The sequence below is a fragment of the Chelmon rostratus genome, chromosome 21 (assembly GCF_017976325.1).
Source record: "Chelmon rostratus isolate fCheRos1 chromosome 21, fCheRos1.pri, whole genome shotgun sequence".
NCBI classification, from domain to species: Eukaryota; Metazoa; Chordata; class Actinopteri; order Chaetodontiformes; family Chaetodontidae; genus Chelmon; species Chelmon rostratus.
In genome coordinates, this window is record NC_055678.1 from 5693767 (window position 1) to 5715139 (window position 21373).

The window sequence follows — 21373 nt, forward strand, 5'->3', positions numbered from 1 at the left end:
CGCCAATTAAGTGTCGTTTCTCATATCGCGATGCGGACGTAATTGTTCAAATGAGTTTAGACGACTCTAAATGTTTCCTGCTGCTTTATCCTGACGTGGTTTACACGCTGCAGCCCTCCCGTGCCAGCTTTTTATTGTGTGATAAACAAAAATAAAACTCGAAACCACTTTCATCAGGAGGTTCGAAAACAGGGAAGAGCGTCAGGAAAAAATAATACAGACAGGACATAATAATCGATTTGAGTCTGGACGCGCACTTTGTGAAATGAGAGTTTACTCCTGACACTGAATGACACGTAATGTGGAGGTCACACCTCGTGAGCTCAAGCGCTGAAATTAAACAGATAAAAAGCAACTAAAACAGACCATAATTACAAAGTGAAGTTGTTTTAATTATATAATTAATCATGTAATTACTGATAATTATTTTGTGCACGTGGTAATTGTTAATCTAAAGATTTCGCTTGGACAAACTATAATAATAATACTAATGTGTACAATTTAATAACATTTATGGCAAATGAACTACATAAAAGAACTACTTACAGTGCAGTTTTTGTTTGTTTGTTTGTTTGTTTTTACAGTTTTTGCTTTTACGTGTTAATTGAATGTGTCTTTGCGCACTATAGTAACTTTCTTTACGTCTCCAGCGTGTTTTTACGCAAGAAAATGACGCTACTAAAAGATAAAATAAAAACCACTGCACACAGTAAAGTACATCATTTATTCAACAGGTCCAGTCCGTCTCAGTGCAAATCCCGACTTTACACTTTTATTTCTCTAATGAAAGTAATTCTCTGCCGTGACTTTGTTGTTTTATTATTGCCTCATTTGTGACAATAAAGGCTCCCTTCTAAACTTGAGAAGTCTTTTCAAGAGGCAGCTAATTAGCAGGAAAAGCCATTTAATTATTTGCCTGCATTGATTCCTCGTTTTTTCTTCTTAAAAGTCGTAAAGGTCTTTTTTTTTTTTTTTTTTTTTTTGCTTCGCAGAAAGAGACTGTATAACAATACAAAACTCTACCTACATATGGACCGAATGAATCAGAAGCATTACAAAAAAAAAAAAACATCTTCCAAACACACACATTTAGAAACATCTGAGAGCACTTGAAGAGCAAACCGTTTGAATAAGAAGCACAACATTGAGCAACATGCACTTAATTTCCAATTTAGAAAGAAGAAGAAGAAGAAGAAGAAGAAAAGAAGGAAAGTTGCAGCGAGTATTTTTCATGTGAGATGGAGATGAGTCAAAACAGATCTGTAATTTAAACCCCGGGAGCTTCAGCCGCGTATGAAGCGGAGCCACTCACAGGCCATTTCTCATGCTTTAAAACGAACGAACACGTTCAGCTGAATGCGCACAAACTCAACTCACATTTGACTTTTCTAGTTTTTTGGCTGCAATTCACGATCTCAGAGTCACGCCGAAATAACGGCCTGAGTCAGTATAAAAGCACTAAATGAAGTGATCATCTGATCGAAACGCAGCCAAAGTGTCATTTTAAAAAGTAGGTGTTTTTAAGGGGAGATTCGTCTTTTAATAATTTTGTTTAATAATGCAGATTTTCCTCGTGAGAAGTCACCAGAAGACCTGTTGCTTGTGTTTGCATTCAATAGTTAATGTACTGAAGGTCCCCCCCGAGTAGAATCAAGGTCATTTTCTACTCTAATATCCCTACAGGGGCTTAAATGGATAGTTTTACAGTGGTGGTTGTATAGTTTCAGTCTAAATATTGCTTTAGGATCACCGCAGCTCTTTGGGCTCTATTTTGCAACAACCAACCTTTGAAGAGAGGCCAGAGGTCATCCGTCATCCTGAGATTTCATTGCTGGGTTTGAAGAATCCTGGAATCCGAGATGTTGTACAGTATTTCCCCCTCTGATGTGAGACTCAGTGTGGATATTAAAGCTGCAGCACTGGGGTTGACTGCAGATTGCTGTCCGGGGACTCTCTCTCCAGTTTACAGATGCATATTTTGCTCTTCAGCTTGTTGACTCTGGCGCGGGAGCTCAGACTCACACTGAAGGGCAAATAACAGCAGTGATTTAATGACTGATCAGCAATGGGAAAGAGATGTTTTTATGCATCCAAAGAGCTGAAATAAAGGAGAAAAGTATGAAATATTGTTGGCTGACAAAATAATGATACATCAAGTTTTCCCTCCATTTACATGAGAGCAAATATGATAAATCTAAAGTACGAAAATGTCCAACAATTTAGTCGTCAACTGCTCCTTTATGTAAAGTGATATATGATGCATAACAGGCCCTTCTGCTCTCCGTACATGATTTATCAAGTTACCCAAAAAGTACTGATAATGTGCTGAAAATGCCTCCAGACATCCTTTAAGATCAATCAAAAATACTCTGCTTTGAATTCTAATGTGTCTCATATATAACTCCCCCCAAAAAAGTATACTTACTTCATTAAAATGGCATCTACGTCTTCACTGAAAAATCAATAATCTATGAATGTGCAAAATTTTCATTTCAAAAGTTTGAGCTACTGGACACAAGATGTCTCCTGCTTTGCTGTAAAGTTTGATATGTGGAAGCTGCATAAATCAGACCAGGAGTGGTTAGCTGTGATGTTACAGAACCCCGATCCTGTACGCCGTAAAGATTTACAGTGCGCACAGACAAACTTTCCCCCTGCAAACAGCGTACAGCTCTGCACACAGACGTCATTCTGCACCAGGAAGCTCAAACGTCCAGGTGAAGGAACAAAAAGCAAACACATTTTGGAGCGGAGAGGAGCTTGATGACTTCAAATGATGAATTTACCTTTCATCAGAGGCACCTTTTTTGTATAACCTGAGCAGGAATGCCTCTGTAGGTTGTGGCTTCATGAATCAACACTTGGAGGCTGCTCCGTCGGCCTCATGCTGGATGCTGAATATAAATCATACGCTCAACCATCACACGACTAACTCCAGAAATGTAAAAAAAAAAATGGCTGGTGGGACAAGACAGCACCAGCCGCCGCTCCACCTCTCAAGGAGCGGATGTTGTAAACCATGACAGGCCATCACACCGAGCCCTGGAGGTTGGCTTCGACATTCAATCTCCACACAGGTTGGGGGTGTGTGTGTGAGTGCATATGTGTGTTTTTTCCCCCACTTTTCTCCCAACTGTAACAGCTGGCTCGATCGCTCCCCTTTCACCCTCTGATATGAAACTCTGTATCCGGTCAGACACTTTACGAGGATGTCGAGCCGTTTCAGGTCTCCCGGCCTTGGCTAAATCCCACAGCCCCCTTTTATGGAGGGAGGATGGCAGCGAGGGGAAGGGGACGCTTGTTTCTGCGAGTGCGGTGATGGAAACGTAACCAAATACCAAAACTAGGGGCAAAGGGCGGAAGGGGCGCACATGTTGACTGACAGGTGCGGAGGTGGCCTGCTAAATAGAGCTCATTGGAGGGACGGTGACTGTGCTTAAAGCGAGCATATCCACTAAGGACATAATTGAAACTTAAATCCGTATATTATGTGGACGTTGAGTCAGCAGCACCACCTAACGAGGCGCGGTGCTGGTTTGTGTGTGACTGCTAAGGGTGAGGCCGCTCCTTCAGGTACACTCATGCACAATTAATAACTTAAGTTTGTTAAGTGGGAACTGAATGAGTAAATGATGACACGAAAGACAGAATGACAATCATGACTTGTTTATTGTTCAAGAATATTTGCCCTTGTGTTTCTTACAGGGGTGAACTATTCCCTCGATTTGGCGCAGGCGAACCGTGTTGAATTAAAGCATTGTGTAAATGAATAATGACCCATCTGTGTGTTTGCTGAGCAGCAACATAAAACAAAGCATTTTAGCTGTCAAACATCAGGGCTCCAGTGAAAGTGGTACAATAATCATCAGACGTCGAGCTCAGAATGCATTTATATTCGTCCTATTTCTCATACACTGACTGAAAAATGTCAATCTTACGACTCCATGAAGTCTATGTTCATAACATATCCTCTTCTTCTGTTTTTGCATTTGCACAATGCACCGGCAGTGATCCCTGTGTGAGGTCCACAGGAGCAATTCACACTGTACAAGATCATTTAACATCAGTCATGTACAACATGGAGAGGAACTGGTGGGCCCTTATATAAATAAATACAGAATATATACAGTACACACACATCGAGACACAACCTGATGTAATAATTCAGTGTGGTTTCTGTAAGTCAGCTGTTTTGATCCATTTATTTCCTGATCTAGACTGAGCACCCAATGAGCAGCACATTAAACACATCGATAAAATAATGTCTATCATCGAGTCCCCTCCAAGCGCGACGAGTGGTTAAGGGTGGCTCTGAGGGAGCATCTCAGTTAAAATAAGAGTCTCAGAGGTGTCAGAAGTGTTGGGCCATCTATGAAACTAAAGAAGCTGGAGGTAGAGCTGGATCCTCTGGATCTCTGCGAGGCTTCTTGCAGGTGAGCGCCAGCAGCAGCAGCATGGGCAGGTGCCAGAGGCTGCAGAAGAACAGCTTGCGGGAGCTGCTGCGGTCTCCCTTGCGGTAGAAGCGGAAGGCTAGGTAGCTGATGTACAGGTTGATGGGGAGGGAGATGGCGGGGAAGGTCCAGGTGGTGACGTCCAGCACGGGCGCCAAGGTCGATAGGCCGATCAGGCCCACGCTGTGGCGCAGGGCCACCCGCTTGCACATGCCGGGGTGGGTGACGGACATCATGCGGTAGCCGCCACGGGAGTAGTCTTCCCTCAAGTTCCAGCTGAGAGCGTTGAAGTGAGGGAACTGCCAGCTGTACAGGAAACCACCCAGCAACAAGGCACCTGGGGGGCGAGACAGAGGAGAGATTGAAGAGTGAGGAGGGGATTAATGAGGGACGAAAGTGCTGAAATAAAAGTTCTACTTTTTTTTTAAAATCTTACAACGGCTCCATTACATTAACAAACCGATACCACAAAAACACCTCGTTGCAAAGCTTTATTTTAGATTCTAAAATAAACAGCATTTTAAAAAGTCGTATTTTTCATCCTGCAGTTACCACAAACGTCTGGCCCATATTAAAAATAAAAAAATATAACTTCAATGAAGCAAGCAGTAAAGCAGTGTCGCATATGATGTCTTCAAGTTTCAAGATATAAGTCGACATCAGTTATTGTCTCAATCCTAACTCACATGAAATGTTGCTCATTAGCTTTACTGGTTCCTGTTTGCAGAGGGGCAGCTGTTCTCAGGGACATTACACTGTCTGGTAATATTTACTGTTTACATGTGACACTTTAAATGAGTCAGAGCAGAACGTGAAGTACACAGAATGACAGGAAGTACTGACGTCTATGTTTGTCAGTGACGGCGGCTTGTGTTTCACTTTGTGTGTGAGGGCGATGAGCAGATCTGTCCGCTGTCCCGTTTACTGCAAGCACTGATCAGAGCGTGTCAGCAGAACGAGCAACGGAAACTTCCACACAGATCAGAGATCTGCCAACAGAGCAACAAGTACAGTTTTCTTTTGTCATGATTTTTGTAAGCGAGGTGCAGCGAGGCTTCGGTATGACGCTGCTAAGTAGTGTTCTCTACTTTGAGGGGACATTCGGAGAACATGTGCTGCGCAGATACATTTCCTGTATTCATCTCAGTGGCTGAGGTTAGATTTCCTGTATAGGATGACACCATGCAATCAGTGGAAATATCTTAAAATCAACAGAAATTGGAAAAGCAAAAGAACTGCTTTCATTTTGCAGATGAGACGACCATAATTCATTAAACATTATGGTGAAAGGGCCCCAAATATAAACTTGTGTGAGCACTTATAGGGATACAGCAGCAGCATGATGAAACACAGTTGACATGACTGTGTCCACCAAACGAGCCGGATAAGCCCCCCTTTCTCTGTCTCCTCGCTAACTTAACATTACATGCATTTTGGCAGACGCTTTTGTCCGAGACGACTGACAGTAAGTGCATTCAAGCTCTACAGCAACAAGGAACAAGAGCTGTAACAGCGCTGCAGGGATTCTGAGCTGTATGTAAATCAAGCTTTATGTAGAGTGAGATCAGGCCTGGTCAGAGAGGTGCTGATGTGCACAGTGATGAACCACAACGCAGCAATGACATCTAACAATTACTTTCAATTTTACACTATTTTACTGATTAACTGATTAAGTTTCAGTCTATACAATCGTTTAAAATGACTTGTTTTTGCCAAACTGATCTTTAATTTACTATCACAGACAACAACAGGCAAACACTCACATTTGAGAGGCTGTAGATTAATCAAGGCCTCAGACTGAACTTCTGATCAAATGAACTGTGTTAAATAATTTACAGATAGAAAACACATAGATTTGATACTGGATTGCAGTGGTGATATCGTTGATCTTGATAGTACTTTAAACATTATACCTCTGATAAAAATACCAGCTTTATACTTCATTTCCATACCAAAGAGCTAGGAGGACTAGCTGATTAGCTGCTGAAATTCAATATGAATGAATGTATCCACCAAAAAAAACATACACATACCACTGCAGCCGAGCGAGACAAATATAGGCCGATATGAACTTTATATGAACTTTACATATCGCAGCAGCTCTTTGTTCTACAGTGTCTGCAGACTGGAAATAGCTCAGTCGTTCAGTTCACGACAACATGTTGTAACAGTAAACTGATCATTTAGTATCGTAAAATGTCAGAAAAGATATAAATATAATTTAATAATATATAAAATGGAGAAAAGCAGCAAATCCACAGATTTGAGGAGCAGTTTGGCATCTGTGCTTAATAAATGACTTCAAGTTCAGCAGGTGAGTCGTACCTGGCTCCAGGCAACCTGTGGCAGCCGTCCAGCCCATGATGGGAGGTATCGCACCCACCACTGCTCCCACCCAGGTGTTGGCGATGCTGAGCCTCTTGAGCGGTGTGTAGCAACAAGTGTAGAGGAAGATGTTGAGGGCGCCCAGGAAGCCCGTCAAGGGGTTTACCCCCAGCGTGAGCAGAGCGACTCCGGGAACTCCACAGGCCAGGGCAAAGGACACTGCATGGAGGGGACTGGTGCAAGGAAGGGGGAGAAAAGGAAAGAGAAAACAAAGGGAGAGATTATGAGAATCAGCCAGAGAAAGAAAAAAATAAACAGCGGCTAGTTTTAAAGATGAGTCTCAGATGTTTGTTTTGATAAAAGGCAAGTTACAAAACACAGATTCAGGCTCAAACAAAAGCCCATCACCGCCATGGGAACTATGGGATGATAAAGTTTTGTGGGCTTGTGCAGAGACCAGATAAGACAACGATAGCTCCACATGTTCAACACACACACATACACACACATACAGGCCGACCCATGGGGGCCACACACTGACAATCAGCAGCCGTCTCTAAACGGGAGGCTTAGAGGAAGCTCATCTGATAAGAGTTTGTCAGGAATAAAAGTAGCCCTGCAAGATGAAGAGCATGTGCACACGCCAGAGATCAAAACTAGCTGAAGAAAACCACTGTGGCTCAGGCTTTTAGCCGGATGAAGACTTCCTCCTCCTCCTCCTTCCCTCATCTTTTATTGAAAGCAGTGATGGCAAGGTCTGGTTCAAATTCACCAGTAAATGCTCCATAAATTAAAGAGAGGGTAGATTAAAATCTTGACCAAACGCAGGCCTTTTCTTCAAAAAGCAAACAGGGCTTTTATTTTGGTGGTGTGGCCGAGCAGGGAGATTGGTACATTAATGTGATTAGTGGTGTTATGTCTGTTTTATGTGGGCTGAGGTGGGGCCGTGCAGGCTGGCTATGGGCTGTCGACAGTCTGGCTGTGGGCTGGCTCTGTGGGGGTCAGGAGAGGGAGTGCGTCACATGGCCTGAGGTGGGTTTGCTGTCCTCTTCTTATAGGCTGACACAGCAGCAGTACCGTGTCAGGTGAGCAACGTCAATACAGAAAGCCAAAGATGCGGATGCCTCGTTAGACCTCAATCGAAGCGAGGGATCCACATGTAAATCACAAGGAATTCACCATTCATATAAAAACAGGATGATTCTTCTTAAAACTTAGCAACCTGTTCAATATTCAAGTAGTCAGCGGGCAAACTAAGCAATTTTGAACTTTCCAAATGTGTAAGCCTTGCCTTAAACAAAGCAGCTGCAGGGACTGGTGTAAAACTGAGAAAAGACAACAAAGACTAGACATTGCAAACATAAGGACGATTTCCACAACCACAGATTTTTTTTGTACTGACAGCCAGAGGGGAGAGCATATTGAATGTAAATAGTGCGAACACCTTGAAATGACTAATCCTGCATGTGTTCCTGTACTGACAAACCACTCATTAAAAACAGTTTGTTGCTAATTTATGCTGAAATTTGGGTGGAGAAAAGCAAAGACACCAAGGAAAATACAACATTTGGACAAGATGGTAAAACACTAATTTTGACAGTTCCATACTTGTTCTAAATTACAATATCAAAATAGTTGAAGGGTAAAGTTAATGCAATAAAACAAACCCTAATTGCTGATGAAGGCGGATGCAGATTCAGCAAGAGCTCGTCAATAAAGACCTGGACTCAAGTTATTAAAATAATCTTAGAGAGAAAACTATTTCTGCAACATTTGTTATGACGCTCAAACCAAAAGCAATCTTCAGGTTCAAGACCTGCAATGTGTGTCCCCCACCTAGGTGAGACTAAAACTCAACACAACACACTAAAATCTTCCGTGTTCCTCCTCTGACCAAGCTGAAAGCTATTGAGCCTCGCCACATGCGGAAGCCTCAAACTCTGAAAAACCACTACAAAGGATGGGGGAGGGGCAGTCATCGGCGTTTCACGGAAGAACAATAAAAGGTGGGAAAGATGATACACTGTTGTAGTCCGGACAAAAGACGACAAACTATTTCCGATGCTGACATCAGAGGGGCAGACAGACTCCCGCAGAGAGGACGGACAAAGCTGAGGAACATCATTCGGCTGATACGAAGCCTTGTCCTGAAGACAACGTGGAGAATGTGTAAAATGTGGCCTTCTGATGGCTTGTTTGACAGGACAGTCCTGCCTCCCATCTGCTCTCTATCTCAACACAAGATTGTATGTGTGAGAGAAGAAGGGAGGGACAAAGAGTGAGAGATCTAGTGTTTCTGTTTGTCTCAGAGACAGACACACACCTCTTGTCAGGGACAGGCTAAAAGCCAGGGACAAGAGGCCGTGTTTAGAGAGAGAAGGTCTTCCATCACCGGCTCAACATCACAAGGGCCCACTTTTAAACAGTGTGTCAATGGAGAGTTCCAGAAACTGGGATGAGGTAGCTGTGGGTCAAGGTCTAGTTGTGCTAACAGGCTGTTCAGTCATAAGTGGCTATTGTTGGAATATATCAGTTGGCAACAGAAGCATTTAGCTTCTGCTTCCAACTGGCCGGTTTGAATGTGTTTAATCCTCTGACCAACAGGTTGTTTGCTTTCGCTCTCCGTGAGTAAAACAACAAAAAGGAGAGAGCTGGAGAATATCCTATAAGAGTGAGATGCAAAGGGGGCAGTTTCCTGGTCAGAACAATGGGTGAAGAGAACGTGGTGTTAGGTTCATGTTCGTCTTGGTTCATGCATCAGTGAATATCTGTGCTCCCAAGGCAGAGATGAGCGTATCCAGTCACTGAGTCAGATTTGTAGGAGTGTGGCGATGCACGCAGTCCACTGAGCACCGGTGCCAAGTTTATCTGACGTCTAAACAGTGGAGGTAGCAAAGGAAGGTTGGTCAGCTAAACTACACCCTAGCCTCGACCCTCCCCCCTTCTTCCAAACCTGGTAACAAGTTTGCGTCACACCTGATAGAGGATCGTCACTGCTGGCATGCATTCATGTTGCTGGCATCTACAGTCTGCTGCTACTCTATATACACAGCTACTGGTCTGCTTCGGCGCTATAACTACTCCGTAAGTGGAACAGAAGGGTGTAAATCAATATGAGATTTGTGCTACTGTTTTATTTATGCTGTGATCTTCATTATAATATTGCCTGCAAATACGCACATGCTTTGACATCAGAAGCAGGTCATGTTTCACCCCTGGAAAAATGTCTCTCAGCAAGGGAACAGTAACAGCAGCAGACTGTCATTTGTCTGCAATGAATTGTACAAAAGGCAGCTTGGAAGGCTCAGTAGCTGTCATTTAGTGTTGCTGGGCTGCGTCCATACTGAGCTGAACTCCAACTCACGCTGAGCTGTTGCACTCTCTCTCCCCTCCTGTACACTCTCAGATCACTTTTCACTGTCTTCTTTTAAAGTAACAAAAAGTGGAGATGGGGCTGCCATGCCAGCAGAAGATCATGAGGAAATCGCTGTTAAATAAGCACAAAGACAGAAAAAACTCTCACCTGATTTGTCCTCTGACGAGTGGACGGTTCTTTGTGCGGTTCATGTTGGAGTCGAAGGGTACCTCAAAGTACTGTGGAGACAGGACAACAAGTGGTTGAATGCAGGAGACACACAGAAAAACATCCATCTTTTTCGATGCATACACACTATATCATGAACTACTGCAGGCAGCAGTGATGATTAGTCATTTTGAGCGTTAATGCAGAATTCAGGCAACACTGTGCAGGTGTGTTCTTGCACACCTCCTACACTGTTCGTACGAATGTTCCCAGAAATGTAAATCTGCTTGGTAAATGTATAACGATCTCAGCACTTACTGCCTCTGTGAGTCTTTCTATGCAACATCTGGAGAGAAGCAGTGTGAGGGGAGCCGCTTAAGGCACGGTCATAGCAAACCTCTGAACCAAACGCTCGCCCTACACTTTGAGAGCAAATGGACTGGAGGTGGAAGGTGGAGGCTGTGGGCTGTTGGGTGGGAGGTGGTGGTGGTGGTGGTGGGGGGTGTTCTGGGATACAACTATGTGAAAAACTACTTATACTCCTGTTTTATGATCTGCTCTGGAGGAGTATGCTTCAAAGTGCTCCCAAGAGATTGGCAATGTGTGACTAAAATGCAAACACATGGGGTGCTTAAACGCAGGAACTGGCTAATCTGTGTGTGTGCAAGTGTGTGTGTGTGAGCACATAGATATGTGTATTTGCTTGCCCGCATAAGAGCCTTTGACTAATGAAGAAAACAGATAAAGCACTTAAACTACGGAATATCAAGATCCATCTCTTCTGATATATGGTTCACATAAAATATCTAATAAACAGATAATCCACTTTTCTCTTCTTAAACCCCAGTTCCCAGATTTACTGCACTCATGACATCGGAAAGCCACCATATTATTAAAAAACTCCTGGTGGAAGGCATTGAATTTCATTTCGTATAGATTTTTTTGAAGAACATTAGGGAGTGGGCTGCACCATTAAGGTCTGACGCACAAGATATGTCACAATTCTGCAAACTAGGAGCCAAGATCCAAATGCAAAACACCAACAAAAAGATCAAACATGTTTGATAACAATTTGCCCTACATAGGTGAGGCTTGGATCTTGGGGGGAACACCAAACCTCTCAGAGCAGTGGGTCAACAATACTCCAAAATGATGTCAGTCTTTGCATTAGGTGCCATCCTGGTTTGCATGAGCCATTAGTGAGCCTCCTCAGGATTTCTGGCTAGAAACAGATCATAGTGATGTAGTGCAGCTACCCTTTAGTCAAAGTGCAGTCATGCTACTGATTTGTAGACAAAAAAATAGCAAGAGTAATAAGAGAAACAGAGCTTTTGATGGTCATGCCTACAAGTTTGAAAAGTAGGTAAATATATCTCCTTATTTGGCTCCAGTTACTGCTGAAACCGCCCTTGAAGCAGCCAAAAACATTCAAACTCTGGAATAAGCTCTCTCCAAATGTTCTGAAGAAAATCTCCTGCTTGCCTTTTCTGTCTTTGGTTCAGTTGTCATGCAGCGCAAGCTAGCTGGACTGAACCAGGCTAATGGACAGCTGTGTATGCGGCTGTGGGACCCCAAGGCCCAGGCCGAGGTGTTAATTCTATTTCCTGGGTCAGGAAATGCGTCAGGAGGTCAGGGGCCGCATTAGAGAGAGAAATGCACTCCGTGGCCAGGCCTGAGCTAAACGTTGCTGAACCCGGCCTCCGGCAGACCCAGGGCCAAGCTCTCTGTAACGCTGCTCAAATAAAAAAGGATCCACTTAGTTTCCAATAACATCATTCCACATGTTAAAAAAAAGATACTGTGCATAACGGTGCTCTGTGCATTGTACCCCCACAGGCATAAAAAGGCACCTGTAGAGCAAATAAGAGGAGAAACAAAGAATAACTTTCAAGAGTGAGAAAGACCTACAGTGCTGCCTTTGTTTGGATGAACCTGTCGCGTGTGTATACGGATGATTTGATGTGAATGTCAAAGTCACTCAGTCCGCCCCCGCTGTGTGTGCTCTGCTGTCATTTCACAGTTTGTCCAGTTCTGCTCTCGTTCCTCCCTCTCAGCCTTTTAAGTCAGAGTGCCTCATCTGGTTCGCATCAGCGGCCCTCTCAGCCCATGTCATTATTTCCGCCCAACACTGCCATGTGTTACAGCGATGGCATTAAAATAATTGGGCCATTTGTGTTTTGTGTGCATGCACGTGTGTTGCTACAGGTAGGTCTCAAGGACTGGTTCAGGGTGTACCAGTTTAACATTGCTAGGTCTTTACCTGCATGGAGTCCCGATAACTCGACTGTGTGATTAACTGGGGTAACATTTGGTGGTTATAGCTTTTAGCAACAAGCTCAATCTCCAGTAGGGGACTTCGGACCAGTGTACACCACTGGGTATCTACAATTCAATTAATAAATGCAAATAAGAGTTAAAAACAATTGTAATAAAAATTACTCCTAAAATACTCATGCAACATTAACATGAATACTAATTAAGGCAAACATAATATAAAATTAACAAAAATGCAATGCTGTTATTATTATTACTATTCAAAGGCAAATAAATATTTTAGAGCTGCAACAATTTGTCAATTAATCGATCAAAAGAAAATTAATTGCTTACTATTTTGAGAAATCATTCATAATTTCTGTCATTTTTCAACAAAAATGTCAAATATTTGCTGGTTCCAGATTCTCAAATGTAAGAATGTGCTGCTTTTCTTTGTCATTTATGATAGAAATTATTATTTATTATTTATGATAGAGCCTTTGGGGTTTCGGACTGTTCGGACTAAAATTTATGTTTCACAAATTTTTTGACATTTTATAGGTCAGTTAGTTGAAATCCTATATCATTTACAATCTCTCAAGAACATAGCCTGAAAAAATGATTTTGATAAAAATAGGTTAATAAATGAAATGAAATTAAATTAAATTAAAAGCAACTTAATTTGTGTAATGACAGTGGTATGATTGAATATTATAGTTAAATTTATCACATTTGTATGTATCAAACACAACTCTAATTAAAGTGAAGTACTTCAATAGAATGTGCCAATACAGAGTTTTACTATATTTTTGCGATTTTTCCTTTATAATATATATATACAAATACTACCATAGGCTTACAATAAACCATTAGAACAATATAAACATGTTTGACTGCTAAATCGTTCAGAATAAGGAAAACAGAGATTGCATTACAGCTTTTCTTTCATTTCTTCTATAATATTTAGCATCATGTCCTTTTGCTTTTTGAATAACATCGATAAAGAGAGGAGTGTCAGCAGGGCCTGTTGTGGCATGAACAGTCCACTAATGTTGAAATTCAGTTCTATGAAGAGGAGGCAAGCAGACCTCTCTTTATTTGTTTGTTCTTAGCCCGATGCAGCCCTACTCATGTCACTCACTGACACACAATGACGAATCTAATTGAAATAGCGGGCGACTATTTACTTTGTGATGATGATTCACTCACTGACGATGCTGAGCAGTGAAGCAAAATGGGCTATTTTTTAAAAGGTAGCACAACCACAGCAAACAAAGGTTTCTGAAATGGACGAAAGAATGGATTGGGCTTCAGATAACCACACAGTGCCACCAGGAACTGCCTGAATCAATACCAAGCCCAACCCTATGAATCAGCTCAGGATACACTGTACACAGAGCGGTGGCTGGGTTACTGAACCGGAAGCTATGGAGAGTCGGCTGCTGCTTTCAATTATGAACACAAACACACACACATACACACAAAAAACCCCATAACTGTAGGGACAATTATCTGCCAGATGATGAGGACGGAAAACAGGCAAGACCAAAGTGAGAAGCAAAGGAGAGGGGGTGTTCAGCTGCCAGAACCTCCGAGCTATCAAAGAAAGAACGTGATCCACTGCCAACCACCAGGGCTCAATTGATAACAGGCTGCAGGCAGGCATTTCCTATTCTCGTGTTGAAGCTGCGGAAGATAATCTGGCTGTGTATCATTATATAATTTATGGTGACACTGGGCTGCGTAGTTTTGAGTGTTTAATTTCACTCAGAGGATATCATGAAGTTATACCGGCTGGTATACCACTTAATTAAGGAGAATAAACAAGACTGAAAAACTGAAGAGCTTATAATTGATTGCGCACCAGCCGCTTCTTGTGCTCACCATGGGGAGTTGCCTTACCAACACAGCCTCCTATCTGCTTGCAAAAACAATGGGAAGCGCAGTGAAGGTCAGAGAGGAGCGATACAGTAACTACACACTGTGCATTTACTCTGTTTAGGCGAGAGGCAAGTGTGTGCCTAAACACAGGCACAGGACGGCAAACAGCTGAGCAGCTGCATGGCTTTGGCTCACAGAAACATCAGCTGGCCTAAACAGCACGTCTCGCTCGCCATGCTAACGGAAACCCCAGGTGCACGGGCTAAAACCAACAAAAAGACCAAGTCGCCACTTGTCAGAATGTCACCTGTTTGCACACTGGAGCTGAATGGGAGACTCAAACATCCACAGGGGTGGGTGGTGCTCCGATGCATGCCAGCCAAGTCTACTTAAAAAAGCACGAGAGCTCTCAAAGCCCCCTTCAACGCCAACTGTGAACTGTCTCTGATCAACCACTTGACAAACAAGCAGCCAAAGATTTACATAGATTAAGCTTTCCTCAGAAGTCAATTCAATGGTTCTGGCAGACATTCACAATGTTTTGAAGTCAAATGAAAGAAAAGAAATGGAACAAAACAGACAAGGCATGCAACCCAACTAGTCACAACACAAAGGCGCTAGTATGGCAGATGAAGGTTATTTCAAGGTGTTTCTGCGGTAGGAATGGGACTGCTGTTCTGTCAAAGAAATGCAATTGATGTCTCTTGAGTGAAATGAATAGTCGTGGAGCTATGTGAGCAATGTGGTGATTTTACACTGCTTCCCTGAAGAACCTGTTAGACACTTCCCAGGTACTTATTAAACTGTTAGCAGGAGCCTGTGTGAAGAGCTGAGGTGATAAAAAAACAAGAAAAACTCAAAAAGTATGGAGACATACTGGTGAAAAGGTAAGAGGAGAGATGAGAAAGCAGGAAGGTGAACTTAAAAATTCATAAAAATAACTTCAAGTGCAGATAACTCAAAGTGTAGTGATGGTGGCTGGTCGTGATATAGATTCAGCTGTATGTGCGCAAGTACAGAATGGATTTTAATTCTCTCATTACAGAAAATGCATCAATAACATCAGCACAACTCAGTGCATATTACTGTGTGCAAGAGCTCATGTCGCCGATCGTCCTCTAAAGCCATGACTGAAGGCTTCCCTTTTAAGCTCTTATTCAAAGGACGATTTAAAAAAGACCTTTTCACCCAAAAGTTTCACACGGTTTGGCTCTAAGATGTTAGAGTACAAAATATTTAGGACATCGTACAGAAATACAACTAGAAACTGGATTTCGTCGTTAAGAGTACAGAGCACATCTCCATCACTTCATTTCTGTCACCGAGAAAATTGCAATATTTAGTTCACAGTATCTGCAGTGGAGGTGAAAGATAAAAACAGGAGACACGTGTCTGTGTCTGGAATGCTGCATATGGACAGCTGGCAGATGTTTCTCGGGTTCCTCGCCCTTTGATGTGATGAAATGAAAGGGGATGGTGTGATTAGACGTGAGCAGCTCAAATTGTTTGCACTTCTTCTCATTCATGATAGAAGAAAAAATCGAGAAAAAGCTACATTACCCCACCTATGACCCAAACATCTTGTCACATTTGAGTGGTGCATGTTTCCAGTCTGCACAGTGACTCATGTATGTGCACAGTAATTAGACATTTTGCTTCAGATTGCTAAAAGCGTGCAACTAGCCAAACTGACACCACTGTACTTCTTGGTCCTCTAAATACCAGAACTGCACTATCCTGCTGCTATACACTCAAGTCTCCTTTCGTTGTTCCGAGGCACCACTGTAGAGACTGCAGTACTCTGTCTGGCCAAGGAGTGGATCACGTCTCCCTTTCAGCTGGGTGCTGAACCCACACCTCTTCTCCCTCTCTTTATAGTGGTCTGTGTTGAGCTGTTGGCAGCAGTTCAGCTGGCACGGCCTCCCTCTTGATTAATGGCCTGAGTGTGGGACAGTGAAGTGCTAAACTGTCCTTATGTTAATCAGCCAATTAATGCTGAGCAGAGCCACATTACCTCTGCCCTAATCAGTCCCTTTGCCTGCGAAGATATGAGCAGGATCTGGGAAAGCTTACTGCAGGGCAGAGGCATGCTTTACTCTCACTGCCTGAGGAAGGAGTGGTGGAGGGAAAAAAAAGGATGAAGTTTGAAACAGAAAATGCAAAAAGTAGAGGATTATTCTTACACGCTGCCTTTCCTCAGACTCGTCTGATCAAAGGAGGATTTGCCAGCCGCTGCTTTGCCTCCGTAAACAAGATAGAGAAAAAGTTTTGGTGTGCAACTTAAGATAAATGAGGGCTGTCTATTTCTGACCGACTCAGGTAGGGGGTCTGGGCGAATATGTGCCTTGTGTTTAGAAGGAATGCCACAGTTCACCGTGCACGTGTGTCGGATCATATCACCACTGTCATCATGGTTATTGCTACGTTGAGACCAGGCAACAGTGACCCCTAGTGTGAGGGAGGACTCCGATTACAAGCCAAACTCTCGATGGATGGCAGTGAGGATGACAGCAGGATCAAGAAACCCTCTCTCAGAAACAGACATTTCATTACAGAGCATGTTTGTTTAAAGTCACAGAAAGACCACCTACCATTTACGACTCCAGACCTCGGTTCATAAATATGCCACATTAGTTAACCTGTGCGTCACACCATAAGAATGTTCGAGAATACAGAGTTTTTGGACTTAAATGGCTTGAGTTTCAAATATGATTCTTGGTGTGCAGAAAGTGGTTTGGGAATAATGTGCCACTGAACTAGACCATGTGCCACGCTGGCTGACACATTCATTTTCACTGCACTGTAAACATATCTACTGAGCAAACAAGACAAATTCCTTTGCTGGAGTGCTGGCCAGCCATATCTCCAGTCTGAGCCTGATAAGTTAACATTCTTACTAATGAGGGCATTTCACTCCAGTTCCTGATTACCATTAGCTGTGCGCACACTCAACTGCTTTCTATTCAGTCTCGCATAGTGTGGGAAAACATATCAGTGAAAGCTGAATATGTAGAACCAGGCTGTGTGTGTGTGTGTGTGTGTGTGTGTGTGTGTGTGTGGTTACTTGTTTAAAAAGAAATAAACAGTCCTTTCCGCCATCAGTGCACTTTTTGCAAATAGCTGTGAGAGTGTGACTGACATGACACGCAGTTTGAAAGGCTCTCAACAGTTTGTGAGCAGTTGGGGAAAAAAAGGCATGTGCATGTTTGAGAGAATGTGAGTGTTTAGATTTTTCGTGCACAGCTGTGTGTGACCACAGCGAGACTGGAATGGGTGTGAATGTGTGTGTGTGTGAGAGCTTTAATAACACGGCTCTGATAGGGCTAGTCCTGAAGATTTTGAAGAAATGCACCCCTTGGAAATTAGAACTGATAAGGTGCAGACAAATGTGAAGGCCCCTGCTGTTCTCTCAAACATGACAGCAGCCATCAGCACCTATGGCAGATTTGCGTTTGCGGCAGCGACCCATGGCAAAATCCGCCCCTTCATCTAGACGGGCTCATTCAACAAGCCTTTCAAATCAAAATGACGATGAGGGCCGCAGAAGAAGACAACAACGCATAGTGAAGTCCAGTCCTCTGTGTGCAGCCAGTGTTTCCTCCACTCATCCACGGCATTAGCTTCTAATGAAATTAAATTTAAATTCTGAATGAGGGTCAATTACCGGTTAACGAAACAAGTCAACTTTCAGTCACTACGCCGTTACACACACCACGAGTGCCATGTCAGACACTGTGAAGAGCAAATCAGACAGCTGTGAGAGCTTAATTTACAATCATTGGCTTTGACAAGAAGTCAAGAAGTTTGTTTTATGACAGTTACAACTTGAAGAGAGAAAACAGGGATTTTGGTACAAAAAAAAGGAAACTCATCTTTTCTCTTGCCATACTGCAGGTAAACTAAAATAAAACTGATTATTTAGTGTACGTTTCTTTTTTTTATTTCTTATCTTGGCCTTGTGGTAAGCACTGTGGCATGCTGGGACATGGGTCACAGGACTCACACTGCCTGCTTTGCCTCCAAGGTAAGATTCTTTCTGAAAACATCCTGCAGATCCGACAAATTGAACACAAAGCGACACAGGCTTTACATTGTTCAATCAGCATCTTTGTTCTCCTTCCCTTTCTGTACGCCTGCATGTTCTGTAAACTTCACTTCTGATAACACATGCAGCACAGTTCGGTTCAGGGACAGGCGAGGGACGTACTTTAAAGGTTATAGTATTCTCCCTATAATATACTATGCGTGCAAAGACAGATTTTTTTGTGTGGACTTTCAGGTTTTGTCTCTTCACTCTCTGCAGTGAAGTAAAACTGCTAATAAACTGAATCACATCCTGCAGAGCTTCACATCCACCTCCTTCTTGATCCAAATAGGAAAAGACAAAGACAGCACATGGTTAATATCAAGGGTCTGCTCTGAACTGGCTCAAAGTAGTAGGAGGGAACACTCTTTAATCATCCCATTGGGCTGGTGTTAAATTAAAAAAAAATACCATCCAACTGTTACATCCCTGACTATAAAAAGGAGACAGTTGTGGTTTTCAGCCTATAAACTCAGTTTAAGACATCTCCTAGTGTGCTAACCATCTTCTTTTTAGTTTTTGAGTGACAGGAAACAGAACAAGGAAAAGACTGAGCTGTGTTTATATGGGGGTGGAACATTTGTAGATACACCAAACACAAGGGAACAGACAGTAAACAGTGGCAAAAAGTAGCAGGAGTAAATAATTTATAAATGAGTTTCAGTCTTGTTTGCAGGAGCAAATGGGATGAGACTGTGTGAACAGGGCAACAAAGTTCCTGTCAGAGTCTGTCCTCCTCCACTGCCAGAGCTTTGCCCCCGAGACCCATCCCCTCTTTCTGCCATATTCTCTGGATCCCCTCTCCTCTCTCGCTATCCCCTCAAGTGGAAAGGCAACCAGTTAGCTTCTTGATGGGTTCTAGAAGTGAGCTGTCAACAATCAGTCCTGTGACCCTAACAGAAATCCTTCCTGTCAGGATGTTACGTGACACAGCTTCCAGTGTGTCTGAATGAGGAAGAGCTGGCTTCACTTCCTGGGGGTGAGCAATGATGGTCGCAATCCCAAGAATGACACAATTTCAGCCGAGAAAAAGCAAAGTCTTCCCAATAAATACCTGAAAATGTAATTATGCAGGTTTATTTAGTGAAAAAAGGAACGTACAAGGCTCGGGGATAACGTCTGTTTTATCCGCCTCCTTAAAGACGAAGTTAAAAGACACATTTCCTCGTCTACCTCCCAGCACAATGTATAAAGGATGTAACAAAGTCTTAAACAAAGAGCAATTTTAAAGCAGCAAAGTGCCATTAACAATTGTGGGCTGGTGAGATTGGAGCCACTCTGCCCCCCCAGTCTCCTTATGAGCCATTACTACAAGACAGACATACAGATAAAATGTCTACAGGCAGGGAAAAGAGCAAAAGCGCACAACACCCCCCCACTACCAGTGCACAGACAGCGGAAACGCTAAATCCCCAGGATCTGGGGATCTGAGAGAAAGACGTTCAGAGTAATAGACACATGTATGGATATCACCACTCAAGGGCACACACTCCAATGTCTGTCATTCTCAAACTGAGTACAGTCGTGTGGGTGTAATGAATGGGACATACAGCAGTGGTTACTTCCTTCCTACTTGAATGAGTGACATATGGTGACATTAATGGTGTTCAGAGTAAAACAAAGTGTTGCACTTCAAGGCCTTTCCTTTGTGTGTTCGTGGCTGTTGTGTTGGAGGCATGTGGGCGGGCACATAAAGCCATCGAGGATGAGTGCAGCATGAGTCTTTGCTGAACTGGACCTGAATGATTATACAAGGACTCCTTCATCACATACCAACTCACAAAGAAGGGAAAATAAAATGCAATTTCCCTTTAGAGACAAATCTAGGAATGTATAAAACAACACAGACTTAATGACAGAGGCCAAAGCAGAGGTAATTTATACAGCCACACTTTCAGCACATGCATTGCTTTTGTTTGTGGGCTGACAATGCAGCAATGTTTCTAAAAGCAGGCTTACAGGTGAGCCTTGGCAATGAGAGAAAACAGCTATTAAGGCGTAAGAGCATAGAAGGGTAAAGTAATGTTATGCTGTAGATGTAAACAAAGAAAGAAAAAAAGTGTGGTTTTACAATCCCTTTGTAATACCCCCAGGTGGGGTTTAGCTACAAAGCAAAAAGCATCACTTCATATAAAGAGAAGAAGGGATAGGTACAGTTTGGTCTGCCTTGTGAGCGGTAATCAACGGTTGCTACATGACAGAGTCAGACAGACTGCCATGTCATCATATAGCTGAAGATCCTTTTAAGTATCTGCAGTGCTTCCTGCGAAGCAGAGACAGACAGGGGTCCACACCCAGCCCCGGCAGGACGACTTCCTCAGGTGAGGGAGGAATGGCTGGCGGAGGAGAGCAGGTGGACCAATATGCTGACAGAACACAAGTAATGCTACACTGAGGCAGAGACACAAAGGCAGACTTACTAAGCCTTTTGTGCTCTTCAGTGCCGCCACCCCATATAAAGGGCACCGGAAAACTTTAAAGGGGATGTTCAAGAAGCAGACTGGTAGGCAGGAAATTTGTGCACAAACAGGAAGGTGGCATTTACCAACAAATATAAAACAGAGGCAAAAATGAATCTATAGAGATGTTCAATAAAAAATAACTTATAACTGAAGAAAAGAGAAAAAACAAACAGATTAAACATGCTGCCTCACAGCTGGAGTCAAATATTCACTCATCTGATATCAAACTGGCATCACAGATCCACGTATCAATCCAGACTCCATATTCTGATGCGTTCATGCTTGATAAATATGTAATAAGGCAATTTTAAGCACATAGCAACAATGTTGCAGCACATGTCAGTTCACGTTTAAGTAATTAAACACTTAAATAATGATATCCAGCAGTCATTTT

The 21373-nt window shown here is 42.9% G+C and overlaps 1 protein-coding gene across 1 annotated transcript in view; it reads right to left on the reverse strand.

The window, feature by feature from the left end:
- Positions 1-3656: 3656 nt before the first annotated feature.
- Positions 3657-21373, reverse strand: part of LOC121624825 (protoheme IX farnesyltransferase, mitochondrial) — a 31291-nt gene continuing 13574 nt past the window's right edge. Inside the window, exons 5-7 of the mRNA XM_041962745.1 lie at positions 10300-10370; positions 6777-7009; positions 3657-4788 (exon numbers count right to left, since the gene is read on the reverse strand). Of these exons, the coding sequence (XP_041818679.1) occupies positions 4370-4788; positions 6777-7009; positions 10300-10370 (723 nt within the window). The 3' untranslated portion in view covers positions 3657-4369. The remainder of the gene's footprint in view (positions 4789-6776; positions 7010-10299; positions 10371-21373) is intronic.